The sequence below is a fragment of the Pseudophryne corroboree genome, chromosome 1, assembly GCF_028390025.1.
Source record: "Pseudophryne corroboree isolate aPseCor3 chromosome 1, aPseCor3.hap2, whole genome shotgun sequence".
Taxonomy (NCBI): Eukaryota; Metazoa; Chordata; class Amphibia; order Anura; family Myobatrachidae; genus Pseudophryne; species Pseudophryne corroboree.
The window spans coordinates 347,811,848-347,829,178 of record NC_086444.1 but is presented as its reverse complement, the minus strand read 5'-3'; the positions used below and the strand labels follow the sequence as shown (position 1 = coordinate 347,829,178).

The 17,331-nt window shown below is 47.4% G+C and overlaps 1 protein-coding gene across 3 annotated transcripts in view; it reads right to left on the bottom strand.

Annotated features, from left to right (window-relative positions):
- The window catches only part of CHFR (checkpoint with forkhead and ring finger domains), a 236,239-nt gene that overhangs the window by 29,498 nt on the left and 189,410 nt on the right, over positions 1-17,331 (bottom strand). For all 3 annotated transcript variants that reach the window (XM_063964696.1, XM_063964695.1, XM_063964694.1), the window contains 2 exons: positions 16,871-17,035; positions 8,670-8,820 (listed from right to left, as the gene is read on the bottom strand). In XM_063964696.1, coding sequence (XP_063820766.1) covers positions 8,670-8,820; positions 16,871-17,035 — 316 coding nt within the window. The remainder of the gene's footprint in view (positions 1-8,669; positions 8,821-16,870; positions 17,036-17,331) is intronic.

The window sequence follows — 17,331 nt, the reverse complement described above, 5'->3', positions numbered from 1 at the left end:
ATTGCAGTAGATACATCTTCAGAAACCGTGTAGATTTGTAAATCCAAAAACGTGACAAAGTATTTCATACCTCACGTTCAACTAATGTGTAACTGATAGACACTAGGTCATCTAAAGATCTCAAAAAGTATTTAATCCGCAGTGCAAATTCTCTTTCACAACGCCTCAATGTTACTGTTTGAGCAATTTCACACCATTTTATGGGGAAACAAGTGTATTTACAGGCCAATAAGGTACCACGCATGGGGAAAAGAGGTTGCAAATTTTCTACCAGCTGCTGAAAAGAGCACCTAATTTGCACTAAGGCACAGAATCAAGGGTACAGAATTTTCACTCTCTGCAAAAGGACTTGATTTCTGCAACCACTGTGGAACCATAGACCTGGTCACTACATATGCAACCAATTTGGTTCCTCCTAGTTGCAACAGTGTCGGACTGGGGCGTGAAGGGCCCACCAGGGAAATGCAAATCACAGGGGCCCACTAAAGGGCGTTGCCATATGCTAGAAGGGGTGTGGCCAAGTGACCAGAGAGTGGGCAGCCATTATAGGTGCCACCTAGCATAGTATCTAAAGATAAAGAGCTCTACCTCGCTGCCAACTTCAAGCTGTTGTGTATGTGCCTGTGTTACACAGGGAGAGAACAGCAGTATGTGTGCCTGGGTTACACAGGGAGAGAACAGTAGATACAAATAATGACTCCAGTAGTGCAGTGCCAGATACACATACTCCCCCAAATAGTGGCAGATACACATACGCCTCCAGGAGCGCAGTGCCAGATACCCAGATGCTCCAAGTAGTGCAGTGCCAGATACCCAGATGCTCCAAGTAGTGCAGTGCCAGATACTCAGATGCTCCAAGTAGTGCAGTGCCAGATACCCAGATGCTCCAAGTAGTGCAGTGCCAGATACTCAGATGCTCCAAGTAGTGCAGTGCCAGATACACGGGCATTGCCCCCAGCAGTGCCAGAAACACGGGCACTGCCCCCAGCAGTGCCAGATACACGGGCACTGTGCCAGATACACGGGCACTGCCCCCAGCAGTGCCAGATACACAGGCACTGCCCCCAGCAGTGCCAGATACACGGGCACTGCCCCCAGCAGTGCCAGATACACGGGCACTGCCCCAGCAGTGCCAGATACACGGGCACTGCCCCCAGCAGTGCCAGATACACGGGCACTGCCCACAGCAGTGCCAGATGCCCCCACAGTACTGCTCACTTCCTCCACCGCCTGTGCTCTGCTGCATTGCGCGCCTCTCCTCCCCTCAGTTCAACTTTGCATCTGCAATCACCGCCACCGCCCGGGATCATCTGCTGCTAATGCTGCTGGTCCTGGAACTGGGGCTTGGGGAGGAGACCGCAGCTCTCCTCACAAGAACAGAATACCCCTCATTGTCACATATCTCACCCCTTCCTCACACTGCACTAAAGTCTGTACTCTGCATCCTGGCAGATACTGGGTCTACTGCTTCTACCAGTCTGTGGCATCACATGCAGCCATGCCATCATGCAGTCGATCTTTCAAGTGGACACATCCATGACTCCCACAAACCCTTACATCTGCACACTCATGTACTAAAACGGTGTGTCAATGACATTCTGAATCACTGACTACAGGTTATTTTAGTCCTATCCAATTCAAAAACTTTCACACCAAAATGTGCAGCAAACGAATAATGAATGGCAAAATGTGTTCTGCCCTTAATAAAATGTACATAAACATATAAAAGAATGCTCAATTTGCCATCTCATTGTATTAAATATCCAAGCCACTCAAATGCTAGTTTGGAGTCTACAAAACGTATCAAAAATCATCTCATTCTTCCCTTTTCTCCGAGATTTAACCCGCATTATGCTGAGACAATGTACGGTTAGCATTGTTCTGTATTGCTTCTCTCAATCCCCAGCTGTATGAGGCTGTGAATATGTATATTGTGTACATGCATCACCTCAATTTTTTCCCTTTTGGGTCTCTTTTTTTACTGTATCCCATTTCAAGTCCATAAAACATATTTACAAAACAGACAAGACAAAAACTACCCCCCAATTTTTCCTAGGAATATCACAAGTAACTTATAAAGTGTTAATACAGCATGGACGGTACAAACGCAAAAGGGAGACAGACTGTTCCAGCCTTCTCAATTATAAAATAGCAGCCTGATGGTGCATAAAACATGAATTCCAAGAAGGCTGTGCAAGGGAACAGAGTCACTCCCTTTTGTAAATAAACTGGAACATCTATTTCAAACAAGAACTAATCATTTTAAACCTCCTATACACAGTTCGACACATTACTCCTTTCACATAAGGAATAAGGGGGTCATTCCGAGTTGTTCGCTCGCTAGCGTTTTTTTTGCAGCCGTGCAAACGCACTGCCGCCGCCTACTGGGGAGTGCATTTTCGCTTTGCAGAAGTGCGAACGCCTGTGCAGCAGAGCGCCTACAAAAATTTTTTGTGCAAAACAAGACCAGCACTCTTTGTGTGCGAGGATTCTAACGTTGGAGGGACGGCTTTTGACATCACACACCCACCCAGCGTTCGCCCAGCCACGCCTGCGTTTTCCCTGGCACGCCTGCGTTTTTACAAACACTCCCTGAAAACGGTCAGTTGACACCCAGAAATGCCCATTTCATGTCAAACATCCTGCGTTGTGCCGTGCGACTGAAAGATCCGCTAGAACCTGTGCAAAACCACAAAGATCTTTGTACCCGTACGTCGTGCGTGCGCATTGCGGTGCACACGCATGCGAAGAATGGACTTTTTTACACTGATCGCTACGCAGCAAACAACTGCAGTTAGCGATCAACTCGAAATGACCCCCAAAGCTCAGAAGTGGAAAAATAGGATTTTAATACCTACCGGTAAATCCTTTTCTCCTAGTCCGTAGAGGATGCTGGGGACTCCAAAAAGGACCATGGGGTATAGACGGGATCCGCAGGAGACATAGGCACACTAAAAAGACTTTTACTGGGTGTGAACTGGCTCCTCCCTCTATGCCCCTCCTCCAGACAGTCTCCTCTGGGAACTGTGCCCAGAGGAGACAGACATTTCGAGGAAAGGATTTTTGTGAAACTAAGGGCGAGAGACATACCAGCTCACACCACAAACACACCGTACAACTGGATCAGCAGGAAAACCAGATAACAGTATGAACTAACAGCAGCAACAAGCTGAATATAACCGATACACAAAACTCGTGTAACCGAAAATAACCGGTATCAATACAACTGCAAGGAACAGTCCGCACTGGGATGGGCGCCCAGCATCCTCTACGGACTAGGAGAAAAGGATTTACCGGTAGGTATTAAAATCCTATTTTCTCTTACGTCCTAGAGGATGCTGGGGACTCCAAAAAGGACCATGGGGTCTATACCAAAGCTCCAGACCGGGCGGGAGAGTGCGGACGACTCTGCAGCACCGATTGAGCAAACATGAGGTCCTCCTCAGCCAGGGTATCAAACTTATAGAACTTAGCAAAAGTGTTTGAACCCGACCACGTAGCTGCTCGGCAAAGTTGAAGTGCAGAGACCCCTCGGGCAGCCGCTCAAGAAGAGCCCACCTTCCTGGTAGAATGGGCCTTTACCGACTTCGGCAACGGCAGCCCAGCCGAAGAATGAGCGTGCTGAATCGTATTACAAATCCAGCGTGCAATAGTCTGCTTGGAAGCAGGATTTCCAATCTTGTTGGAAGCATACAGGACAAACAGAGCCTCTGTTTTCCTAGTAAGAGCCGTTCTGGCGACATAAATTTTCAAAGCTCTTACGACATCAAGAGATTTTGGGACTGCCACAGCATCCGTAGCCACAGGTACCACAATAGGTTGATTTATGTGAAACGGAGAAACCACCTTCGGCAGAAATTGTTGACGAGTCCTCAATTCCGCTCTATCCACATGAAAAATCAAATATGGGCTCTTGTGAGACAAAGCCGCCAATTCGGACACTCGTCTGGCAGACGCCAAAGCCAAAAGCATGACCACTTTTCCTTTAACTCAACCTTACACAAAGGTTCAAACCAGTGAGACATAAGAAACTGCAACAACACTTCAAGGTCCCACGGGTGGCACAAATGGAGGATGGATATGCAGCACTCCCTTCACGAAGGTCTGAACCTCAGGAAGGACGGCCAATTCTTTTTGAAAGAAAATAGATAAAGCCGAAATCTGCACTTTGATGGAACCCAATTTCAGGCCTGCATCCACACTTGCCTGCAAAAAGTGGAGGAAACGACCCAAGTGAAACTCCTCCGCAGGAGCTGCTTTGGTTTCACACCACGACACATACTTTCTCCAAATACGGTGATAATGTTTTGCCGTGACCTCCTTCCTAGCCTTAAGGAGAGTGGGGATGACCTCCCCGGGAATACCCTTCCGAGCTAGGATTTGGCGTTCAACTTCCACGCCGTCAAACGTAGCCGCGGTAAGTCCAGAAACACACAGGGCCCCTGCAGTAACAGGTCCTCTCTTAGAGGAAGTGGCCAGGGATCTTCTACTAGTAATTCCTGAAGATCCGGATACCAGGCCCTCCGTGGCCAATCTGGAACGACGAGTATTGCCTGAACCCTTGTTCGCCTTGTGATCCTCAACACCTTTGGAATGAAAGGAAGCGGAGGGAACACATACACCGACTGAAACACCCACGGAGTTACCAGGGCGTCCACTGTACAGGCTTGGGGGTCCCTTGACCTGGAACAATACATCAGAAGCTTCTTGTTGAGGCGAGACGCGATCATGTCTATCTGAGGGATTCCCCAACGCCTTGTCACTTCTGCAAATACCTCTTGATGAAGAGCCCACTCTCCTGGATGGAGATAGTGTCTGCTGAGGAAGTCTGCTTCCCAGTTGTCCAAGCCCGGGAGGAAGACTGCTGACAGAGCGTGCTGTTCCGCCCAGAGGAGAATTCTTGTGGCCTCCGCCATTGCCACCCTGCTCCTTGTTCTGCCTTGGCGGTTTACGTACGCCACCGCTGTTATGTTGTCCGACTGGATCAGGACAGGGAGACCCTGAAGAAGGTTCTTCGCTTGCAGGAGGCCGTTGTAAATGGCTCTTAACTCGAGAACATTTATGTGGAGACAAGATTCCTGGCTTGACCATTTTCCCTGGAAACTTCTTCCTTGCGTGACTGCACCCCAGCCTCGGAGACTTGTATCTGTGGTCAGCAGGACCCAGTCCTGGATTCCGAATCGGCGTCCCTCTAGAAGGTGAGAACCTTGCAGCCACCACAGGAGAGAAATCCTGGCCCTGGAAGATAGACTTATTTTCCGGTTCATGTGCAGGCGAGACCCGAACCATTTGTTTAACAGATCCCACTGAATCACCCGGACATGAAACCTGCCAAACGGAATGGCTTCATAAGCCGCAACCATCTTCCCTAGCACTCGAGTGCATTGATGAATCGACACTCTTGTCGGTCTCAGAAGCTCCTTGACCATGGTCTGTATTTCCAGAGCTTTGTCCTCCGGAAGAAATACTCTCTGTAGCTCCGTGTCTAGGATCATGCCCAGGAAGGGCAGCCGAGTTGTCGGGATCAACTGAGACTTTGGCAAATTTAGAATCCAACCATGATGTCGCAGAACCGACAGGGAGAGTTCCACATTTCTTAGCAACTGTTCCTTTGATCTCGCCTTTATCAGGAGATCGTCCAAGTATGGGATAATTGTGACCCCTTGCTTGCGAAGGCGTACCACCATTTCCGCCATTACCTTGGTGAAAACCCTCGGGGCCGGGGAAAGTCCAAACAGCAACGTCTGAAATTGGTAATGACAATCCTGCACCGCAGATCTCAGGAAGGCCTGATGAGGAGGATATATCGGGACGTGTAAGTAGGCATCCTTTATGTCGACTGACGCCATAAAATCCCCCCCTTCTAGGCTGGAGATCACAGCTCGAAGAGATTCCATCTTGAACTTAAAAATTTTCAAGTATGGTTGAGGGATTTTAGGTTCAGAATCGGTCTGACCGAGCCGTCCGGCTTCGGCACGACAAAGAGGCTCAAATAGAACCCTTCCCCCCATTGGGACGGGGGAACCGGCACAACGACCCTCTGTTGACACAGCTTTTGTATCGCAGCATTTACTACTACTCTTTCTGGAAGAGAAACTGGAAGGGCCGACTTGAAAAAGCGGCAGGGGGGGGGGTTATCTCCTGAAACTCCAGTTTGTACCCTTGGGACACTATGTCTAAGACCCAAGGATCCAGGGCCAATTGAAACCAGACTTGACTGAAGAATCGGAGACGGCCCCCCACCGGCATGGACTCCCGCAGGGGAGCCCCAGCGTCATGCGGTGGACTTGGTAGAGGCGGGGGAGGACTTTTGCTCCTATGTGCCTGACACGGCAGGCGACCTCTTTCTCCTTCCTCTACCCTTTGAAGCAAGGAAGGACGAGCCCTTTCCTCTTTTGTATCTATTAGGCCGAAAGGACTGCATCTGATGATGGGGCGCCTTTTTCTGTTGTGTGGGAACATAAAGAAGAAAAGATGACTTACCCGCAGTAGCGGTAGACACCAGGTCAGCAAGGCCGTCACCAAACAAGACACCACCTTTAAAGGGGAGAGCTTTCTTGGAGTCGGCATCAGCATTCCATTGATGAATCCACAGCGCTCTCCTGGCCGAGACCGCCATGGCATTGGCTCTTGATCCCAAGAGGCCAACATCCCTCGCTGCATCCTTTAGGTAATCTGCAGCGTCCTTGATATAACCAAGAGTCAAAAGAAAGTTATCCTTATCAAGGGTATCCATATCAGAAGCCAAATTATCAGCCCACTTAGCAATAGCACTACTCACCCATACCAACGCCACAGCAGGTCTGAGCAATGCACCAGTATTAACGAAAATGGCCTTCAATGTCGTCTCCAGCTTGCGATCTGCCGGATCCTTGAGAGCAGCCGTGTCAGGAGACGGAAGCGACACCTTCTTGGACAATCGGGATAGAGCCTTGTCCACATTGGGAGACGACTCCCATTTTTCCCTGTCGTCAGAGGGGAAAGGATATGCCATAAAAATTCTCTTGGGAATCTGCCACCTTTTGTTAGGCGACTCCCAAGCCTTTTCACAAAGAGCGTTCAGTTTATGAGAGGAGGGAAACTTCACCTCAGGCTTTTTCCCTTTAAATAAGCAAACCCTTGTGTCTGGAACAGCAGGGTCCTCAGAGATATGTAAAACATCTTTAATAGCCACAATCATGTACTGAATACTCCTAACTACCCTTGGTTGTAAATTAGCCTCACTGAAATCGACATCGGAATCAGAGTCTGTGTCGGTATCTGTATCTACCATCTGGGTAAACTAACGTTTTTGTGACCCTGAGGGGGTCTGTACCTGAGACAAAGCGTCCTCCATGGATTTCCTCCATGTTTGTGTCCGAGAATCAGATTTATCCAGCCTCTTAGACAATAAAGCCACATTTGCATTCAGTGTACTCAACATATTCACCCAATCAGCAGTCGGCTGTGCCGACAGAGTCATTCCCAAATCCTTTTCTGCGCCCCCAGTAACTTCCTTCCGGGGAGGAACACTCAGCCTCAGACATGTCGACACGTAGTACCGACACACCCAAACTCACACCGGCCAAATCAAGGGGACAGACCCACAGGGAAGCCTGTAGAGAGAAACACAGAGAGAGTATGCCAGCTCACACCCCAGCGCCCATATACGACAAATAAATAATATATGTGGTTTGCGCTATAATATAAATATAAAAAGCACCAAATTGCATGTGCCCCCCCCCCCCCCCCCCGTTTTGCTCCTTTGTTACTTGTAAGGAGCTTGGAGGTCCGGGCCAGCGTCTCTGCAGCGGCTGTGGAGAGAGAAAATGGCGCTGGTGAGCTGTGCGGCTAAGCTCCGCTCCTTCCCGGCGCGCTGTAGTCCCGCTCAAATTTGAATTTTTTATACTGGCGGGGGTATTGTATACGGTGCCCGGGCACCAAATATGCCTTCTGCCAGTTAAATTGACCCTCAGTAACTGCTGCCCAGGGCGCCCCCCCCCCCAGCGCCCTGCACCCTGTGAGTGCCGTTGGTGATGTGTGTGGGAGCATGGAGTGCTGCGCTGTACCGTTACTGAAGTCTTCTGCCGTCTGATGTCTTCTGTTCTTCTAATACTCACCCGGCTTCTTTCTTCTGGCTTCTGTGAAGGGGATGACGGCGCGGCTCCGGGAACAAGCAGCTAGGCGCACCAAATGATTGAACCCTCTGGAGCTAATGGTGTCCAGTAGCCTAAGAAGCAGAGCCCTTAACTAAGAAGAAGTAGGTCTGACTTCTCTCCCCTCAGTCCCACAATGCAGGGAGCCTGTAGCCAGCAGGTCTCCCTGAAAATAAAAAAGCCTAACATAAATCTTTTCCAGAGAAACTCAGTAGAGCTCCCCTAGTGTGTGTCCAGCCACTCCTGGGCACAAAATCTAACTGAGGTCTGGAGGAGGGGCATAGAGGGAGAAGCCAGTTCACACCCAGTAAAAGTCTTTTTAGTGTGCCCATGTCTCCTGCGGATCCCGTCTATACCCCATGGTCCTTTTGGAGTCCCCAGCATCCTCTAGGACGTAAGAGAAATATACTAAATATTGAGAAAGATGACACATTTGCACATACATGAATTTGACATCATTACTATTAACTTAATGCCACAGAGTTAAACTTTAAGGAACAAAGGAGTTACGTCTAGCTTATCTCTTAATGTTACCTGACACAGTCATGCAGCAGTTCTTGGCAAATAATACAGGTCAGTGTCTCTTCCATCTTGTCTGGTTTCAAGCTAGCCGATTTAGCATCTTCATTTGCACCTTTTGCATCACTGGCTGGGGCAGGATAACGGGGACTTGGGCTGCTTGTTTCTAAATGAAGATTTAGAAAAAAATAAAAAAGAAACGCATCTTTATAATATAATCTCTAACAACAGATCTGTGGACATGAAAAACAACTAGGGATGGGCACACAAAAAACAACAACAACAACAACAACAACAACTTAAACATGTGCCAACCTTTTCTGTGTTGATCACTTCAATGTCAACATTTTGACCCAGACTACCTAATGACTGTATGTAATGTCTGTAGATCTTTAATACCACACCCCCTGGATCTATGGTTATTTGTAAGAAATAAGGTGGGGGAGTGGTATACTAGATTTAATGAGGTTTATACACAAACACACGAAAGGCCTTTAAGAATTTCCGCTGCATAGTGCACAACGGAATACATACCATTTACCTGTGGGCGGGATGCCGGCTGTCAAATTCCCAACAGCGGCATCCAGCTAGCCAGAATGCAGGCAGCAGGGCGAGCGCTAGGAGTCCTCTTTTGAGCTCGCTGTGCTCTCCGCGCTGTGGGCTCGGTGGCTCGCCACAGGTTCTATTCTCACCCACGAGCGAATATAGCCACTGTGCGTCAGGATTCCGGCCGTCGGTATTGTTGGCAGTTGGGATTCCAGCATCAGTATCCCGACGGCCTGCAAACTGACTACACAACCTCTTTGCAGAAAGCCAGGCAAGACAGTAGACGCTACTCTTGTGTTTGCGAGGCACCCTGCACCTAAAGGGTTATTATACCCTTCTAATTGTATAGAACGTATCTAAATACCACTACCTTTAGGATAAATCGACTAATTTTATAGATTCAGTGAACACACTAATTATGCAATTCTATATAGAAGAAATCTGGGCCTTCAAAATAATTAGGAAAAGGTAAAGAAAAACACAACAGAAAAAAAAAAGTGGAACTCTTATAATTTTGCTAACAGTAACATGAGATAAGAGGCCATATTCAGGGCTACCAGGCTCTAAAAGGCTTGTGTACTGACCCACATGTGTAATCACTACTATAACACATACACATTTTAAAATCAAAGCAATACACTACCCGCAATAGCCATATTTACAACTTCAGCATAGCAAAATAATAAGAATTTACTTACCGATAATTCTATTTCTCGGAGTCCGTAGTGGATGCTGGGGTTCCTGAAAGGACCATGGGGGATAGCGGCTCCGCAGGAGACAGGGCACAAAAAGTAAAGCTTTAGGATCAGGTGGTGTGCACTGGCTCCTCCCCCTATGACCCTCCTCCAAGCCAGTTAGGTACTGTGCCCGGACGAGCGTACACAATAAGGGAGGAATTTTGAATCCCGGGTAAGACTCATACCAGCCACACCAATCACACCGTACAACTTGTGATCTAAACCCAGTTAACAGTATGATAACAGCGGAGCCTCTGAAAAGATGGCTCACAACAATAATAACCCGATTTTTGTAACTATGTACAAGTATTGCAGATAATCCGCACTTGGGATGGGCGCCCAGCATCCACTACGGACTCCGAGAAATAGAATTATCGGTAAGTAAATTCTTATTTTCTCTATCGTCCTAGTGGATGCTGGGGTTCCTGAAAGGACCATGGGGATTATACCAAAGCTCCCAAACGGGCGGGAGAGTGCGGATGACTCTGCAGCACCGAATGAGAGAACTCCAGGTCCTCTTTTGCCAGGATATCAAATTTGTAGAATTTTACAAACGTGTTCTCCCCTGACCACGTAGCTGCTCGGCAGAGTTGTAATGCCGAGACCTCTCGGGCAGCCGCCCAAGATGAGCCCACCTTCCTTGTGGAATGGGCCTTAACCGATTTAGACTGTGGCAGGCCTGCCTCAGAATGTGCAAGTTGAATTGTGTTACAAATCCAACGAGCAATCGACTGCTTAGAAGCAGGCGCACCCAACTTGTTGGGTGCATACAGTATAAACAGCGAGTCAGATTTTCTGACTCCAGCTGTCCTGGAATATATTTTCAGGGCCCTGACAACTTCTAGCAACTTGGAGTCCTCCAAGTCCCTAGTAGGTGCAAGGCACCACAATAAGCTGGTTCAGGTGAAACACTGACACCACCTTAGGGAGAGAACTGGGGACGAGTCCGCAGCTCTGCCCTGTCCGAATGGACAAACAGATATGGGCTTTTTTGAGAAAAAACCACCAATTTGACACTCGCCTGGTCCAGGCCAGGGCCAAGAGCATGGTCACTTTTTATGTGAGATGCTGCAAATCCACATATTTGACTGGTTTTAAACCAATGTGATTTGAGAAATCCCAGAACTACGTTGAGATCCCACAGTGCCACTGGAGGCACAAAAAAGGGGTTTGTATATGCAATACTCCCTTGACAAACTTCTGGACTTCAGGAACTGAAGCCAATTCTTTCTGGAAGAAAATTTACAGGGCCGAATTTGAACCTTAATGGACCCCAATTTGAGGCCCATAGACACTCCTGTTTGCAGGAAATGCAGGAAACGACCGAGTTGAAATTTCTTTGTGGGGCCTTCCTGGCCTCACACCACGCAACAAATTTTCGCCACACGTGGTGATAATGTTGTGCGGTCACCTCCTTTCTGGCTTTGACCAGGGTAGGAATGACCTCTTCCGGAATGCCTTTTTTCCCTTAGGATCCGGCTTTCCATCGCCATGCCGACAAACGCAGCTGCGGTAAGTCTTGGAACAGACATGGTACTTGCTGAAGCAAGTCCCTTCTTAGCGGCAGAGGCCATAAGACCTCTGTAAGCATCTCTTGAAGTTCCGGGTACCAAGTCCTTCTTGGCCAATCCGGAGCCATGAGTATAGTTCTTACTCCTCTACGTCTTATAATTCTCAGCACCTTAGGTATGAGAAGCAGAGGAGGGAACACATACACCGACTGGTACACCCACGGTGTTACCAGAACGTCCACATCTATTGCCTGAGGGTCCCTTGACCTGGCGCAATACCTGTCCCGTTTTTTGTTCAGACGGGACGCCATCATGTCCACCTTTGGTATTTCCCAACGGTTTACAATCATGTGGAAAAAACTTCTCAATGAAGTTTCCACTCTCCCGGGTGGAGGTCGTGCTGAGGAAGTCTGCTTCCCAGTTTCCATTCCCGGGATGAAAAACTGCTGACAGTGTTATCACATGATTTTCCGCCCAGCGAAAAGTCCTTGCAGTTTCTGCCATTGCCCTCCTGCTTCTTGTGTCGCCCTGTCTGTTTACGTGGGCGACTGCCGTGATGTTTTTCCCACTGGATCAATACCGGCTGACCTTGAAGCAGAGGTCTTGCTAAGCTTAGAGCATTATAAATTTACCCTTAGCTCCAGTATATTTATGTGGAGAAAAGTCTCCATACTTGATCACACTCCCTGGAAATTTTTCCCTTGTGTGACTGCTCCCCAGCCTCTCAGGCTGGGCTCCGTGGTTACCAGCATCCAATCCTGAATGCCGAATCTGCGGCCCTCTAGAAGATGAGCACTCTATAACCACCACAGGAGAGACACCCTTGTCCTTGGATATTGGGTTATCCGCTGATGCATCTGAAGATGCGATCCGGACCATTTGTCCAGCAGATCCCACTGAAAAGTTCTTACGTGAAATCTGCCGAATGGAATTGCTTCGTAGGAAGCCACCATTTTTTCCCAGGACCCTTGTGCAATGATGCACTGTTTTTAGGAGGTTCCTGACTTGCTCGGATAACTCCCTGGCTTTCTCTTCCGGGAGAAACACCTTTTTCTGGACTGTGTCCAGAATCATCCCTAGGCACAGCAGACGTGTCGTCGGGATCAGCTGCGATTTTGGAATATTTAGAATCCACCCGTGCTGATTGTAGCAGTATCCGAGATAGTGCTACTCCGACCTCCAACTGTTCCCTGGACTATGCCCCTATCAGGAGATCGTCCAAGTAAGGGATAATTAAGACGCCTTTTCTTCGAAGAAGAAACATCAATTCGGCCATTACCTTGGTAAAGACCCCGGGGTGCCGTGGACAATCCAAACGGCAGCGTCTGAAACTGATAGTGACAGTTTTGCACCACGAACCTGAGGTACCCTTAGTGAGAAGGGCAAATTTGGGACATAGAGGTAAGCATCCCTGATGTCCCGGGACACTATATAGTCCCCTTCTTCCTGGTTCGTTATCACTGCTCTGAGTGACTTCATCTTAATTTGAACCTTTGTAAGTGTTCAAAAAAAAATTTTTTTTTTTAGAATAAGTCTCACCTAGCCTTCTGGCTTCAGTACCACAATATAGTGTGGAATAATACCCCTTTTCTGTAGTAGGAGGGGTAATTTAATTGTCACCTGCTGGGAACACAGCTTGTGAATTTTTTCCCATACTACCTCCTTGTCGGAGGGAGACTTGGTAAAGCAGACTTCAGGAGCCTGCGAAGGGGAAACGTCTCGACATTCCCATCTGTACCCCCGGGATACCACATGTAGGATCCAGGGGTCCTGTACGGTCTCAGCGCCATGCTGAGAACTTGTCAGACGCGGTGGAACGCTTCTGTTCCTGGGAATAGGCTGCCTGTTGCAGTCTTCTTCCCTTTCCTCTATCCCTGGGCAGATATGATCTTATAGGGACGAGAGGACTGAGGCTGAAAAGACGGTGTCTTTTTCTGCAGAGATGTGACTTAGGGTAAAAAACGGTGGATTTTCCAGCAGTTGCCGTGACCACCAGGTCCGATGGACCGACCCCAAACAAGTCCTCTTCCTTTATACGGCCATACTGTGCCGTTTGGAATCTGCATCACCTGACCACTGTCGTGTCCATAACATCTTCTGGCAGTTATGGACATCGCGTTTATTCATGATGCCAGAGTGCAAATATCCCTCTGTGCATCTCGCATATATAGAAATGCTCTATAGTCAATAAAATACTGTCCCTGTCAAGGGTATCAATATTTTTAGTCAGGGAATCCGACCAAGCCACCCTAGCTCTGCACATCCAGGCTGAGGCGATCGCTCGCCGCAGTATAACACCAGTATGTGTGTATATACTTTTTATTATATTTTCCAGCCTTGTCAGCTGGTCCTTGAGGACGGCCCTATCTATAGACGGTACCGCCACTTGTTTTGATAAGCGTGTGAGCGCCTTATCCACCTTAAGGGGTGTTTCCCAACGCGCCCTAACTTCTGGCGGGAAAGGGTATACCGCCCATAATTTTCTATCGGGGGGAACCCACGCATCATCACACACTTTATTTAATTTATCTGATTCAGGAAAAACTATGGTAGTTTTTTCACATCCCACATAATACCCTCTTTTGTGGTACTTGTAGTATCAGAAATACGTAACACCTCCTTCATTGCCTTTAACGTGTGGCCCTAATAAGGAATACGTTTGTTTATTCACCGTCGACACTGGATTCAGTGTCCCTGTCTGTGTCTGTGTCGACCGACTAAAGTAAACGGGCGTTTTAAAAACCCTTGACTGTGTTTTTGAGACGTCTGGACCGTACTAATTGTTTGCCGGCCGTCTCATGTCGTCAACCGACCTTGCAGCGTGTTGACATTATCACGTAATTTCCTAAATAAGCCATCCATTCCGGTGTCGACTCCCTAGAGAGTGACATCACCATTACAGGCAATTGCTCCGCCTCCTCACCAACATCGTCCTCCTACCTGTCGACACACACGTACCGACACACAGCACACACACAGGGAATGCTCTGATAGAGGACAGGACCCACTAGCCCTTTGGAGAGACAGAGGGAGAGTTTGCCAGCACACACCAAAAACGCTATAATTATATAGGGACAACCTTATATAAGTGTTTTCCCTTATAGCATCTTAATATATATATAAGCATATCGCCAAATTAGTGCCCCCCCTCTCTGTTTTAACCCTGTTTCTGTAGTGCAGTGCAGGGGAGAGCCTGGGAGCCTTCCCTCCAGCCTTTCTGTGAGGGAAAATGGCGCTGTGTGCTGAGGAGATAGGCCCCGCCCCTTTTTCGGGCGGCCTCGTCTCCCGCTCTTAACGGATTCTGGCAGGGGTTAAATATCTCCATATAGCCTCCGGAGGCTATATGTGAGGTATTTTTAGCCAAAATAGGTATTCATTTGCCTCCCAGGGCGCCCCCCTCCCAGCGCCCTGCACCCTCAGTGACTGCCGTGTGAAGTGTGCTGAGAGGAAAATGGCGCACAGCTGCAGTGCTGTGCGCTACCTTTAGAAGACTGAGGAGTCTTCTGCCGCCGATTCTGGACCTCTTCTTACTTCAGCATCTGCAAGGGGGCCGGCGGCAAGGCTCCGGTGACCATCCAGGCTGTACCTGTGATCGTCCCTCTGGAGCTGATGTCCAGTAGCCAAGAAGCCAATCCATCCTGCACGCAGGTGAGTTCACTTCTTCTCCCCTAAGTCCCTCGTTGCAGTGATCCTGTTGCCAGCAGGACTCACTGTAAAATAAAAAACCTAAGCTAAACTTTCCTAAGCAGCTCTTTAGGAGAGCCACCTAGATTGCACCCTTCTCGGCCGGGCACAAAATCTAACTGGCTTGGAGGAGGGTCATAGGGGGAGGAGCCAGTGCACACCACCTGATCCTAAAGCTTTACTTTTTGTGCCCTGTCTCCTGCGGAGCCGCTATCCCCCATGGTCCTTTCAGGAACCCCAGCATCCACTAGGACGATAGAGAAAAGTTGCAACAAACTAGTGTGTGTGTATGTGTGTATGTATGTATGTATGTATGTATGTAGGTATATATGTATGTATGTATGTAGGTATATATGTATGTAGGTATATATGTATGTAGGTATATATGTAGGTAGGTAGGTAGGTAGGTAGGTAGGTAGGTAGGTAGGTAGGTAGGTAGGTATATATATATATATATATATATATATATATATATATATATATATATATATATATATATATATATACACACACACACACACACACACACACACACACATATACACATACACATATATACACACACACACACACACACACACAACAAGCCATGCATAGAGGCACTCCCAGACTGCAGAATTAGTGAATCAAATGCGGTGATTTATTCAACGTTTCGAGGTACTGCCCCCCGTCATCAGGACACACACACACATCAATAACCGTGAAACAAACAGTGCTTAAATAGACACACTTACAGGTCTCCAGATTGTTCTGCTGCCTCCCAGCGTGCGCTCCCGGCGTCCGCGTTACAGAGGCTGTATATCGCCATCTAGTGATATACAGCCTCTGTAATGTGTGTTTACACGAAGATTAAATATCACCTTGTTTTTTAACAGATTTACACAGCATTTACAGTATTAACACAAGTATATGATTCACAATGATCGATTTTAGACTGTATTATTATGATAATTGTTTTTGTTTGTTATGTTATCTATTTACAGGTCCCATGGTGCTGCTGCGGCTTCAGCAGCATCACCATGGCAACCTGGGCAGCCCCTGGTGTAGTGACCCGGTGGACGTCACTTCCGGGTGGGACGTCACATCCGGGACCGGAAGTGAGACGCGGACGCCGGGAGCGCACGCTGGGAGGCAGCAGAACAATCTGGAGACCTGTAAGTGTGTCTATTTAAGCACTGTTTGTTTCACAGTTATTGATGTGTGTGTGTCCTGATGACAGGGTGCAGTACCCCGAAACGTTGAATAAATCACCACATTTGATTCACTAATTCTGCAGTGCCTCTATGCATGACTTGTTGTATTTAAGGGGCGGATGGCCCAGAGAGAGCACCCTGGCCAAGTATTTGTAAGCAATCCAAGGAGTGCCGAGATATATATATATATATATATATATATATATATATATATATATATATATATATATATATATATATATATATATATATATATATATATATATATATATATATATATATATATATAGTAAAATCACACACTCTATAATAAAAATACCGTCACACTGTGTTTGAGAATCAGTGCTGGATCCCTGGTATAAAAATGGTTTCCTTGACTGACCCCAAGAAGATAAATTTTATATATAAATATTTTTGGTTTTGTTTTATACAAACACTATAAATAAAATGAGGATTCAAAATAAAATGTGAGTGTACCCTCTAATGTTTTCCAGATGTAGTTTGGGGTACACTAGCCAAACAGTTTACCACTAGTTAATACTAACCAATTTTCAGCCTTTTTTTGGGAGGAGGAAGAGGATGATCCTGTTCTGTAACAGATTTAGGAAGAGCGATCTCAGCTGTGTCACTGGTCTCCACCGAGATAATCTGACCGCCCAGTGCTGCTTTGGACCGCAGGTCATGTTGATGCTTTGCTGCACAGACGATCTCTGTGAAACACAATTTGCAAAGGAAGAGTTACTGGTTGAAAATATAAAACATCAACAACACATAAATGATTACAAGGGTTTGATGGAAAAGACAGACTTGTCACTGTATTCACTCAAACCACTGAAAACCCAGGTCTTACCCGGGTAATAGAACAGTATTTCAAGCCATATCACAGCAGCTTGAAACCCCGTTAACACTGTTAGCTAGACTCGGGTTAGTGGCGGGTCATCCCTCACCCAGTGCTTGGAGATGACATCTTCAAGCAACCGTGAACTGGCTCTCCACAGCATTTTTT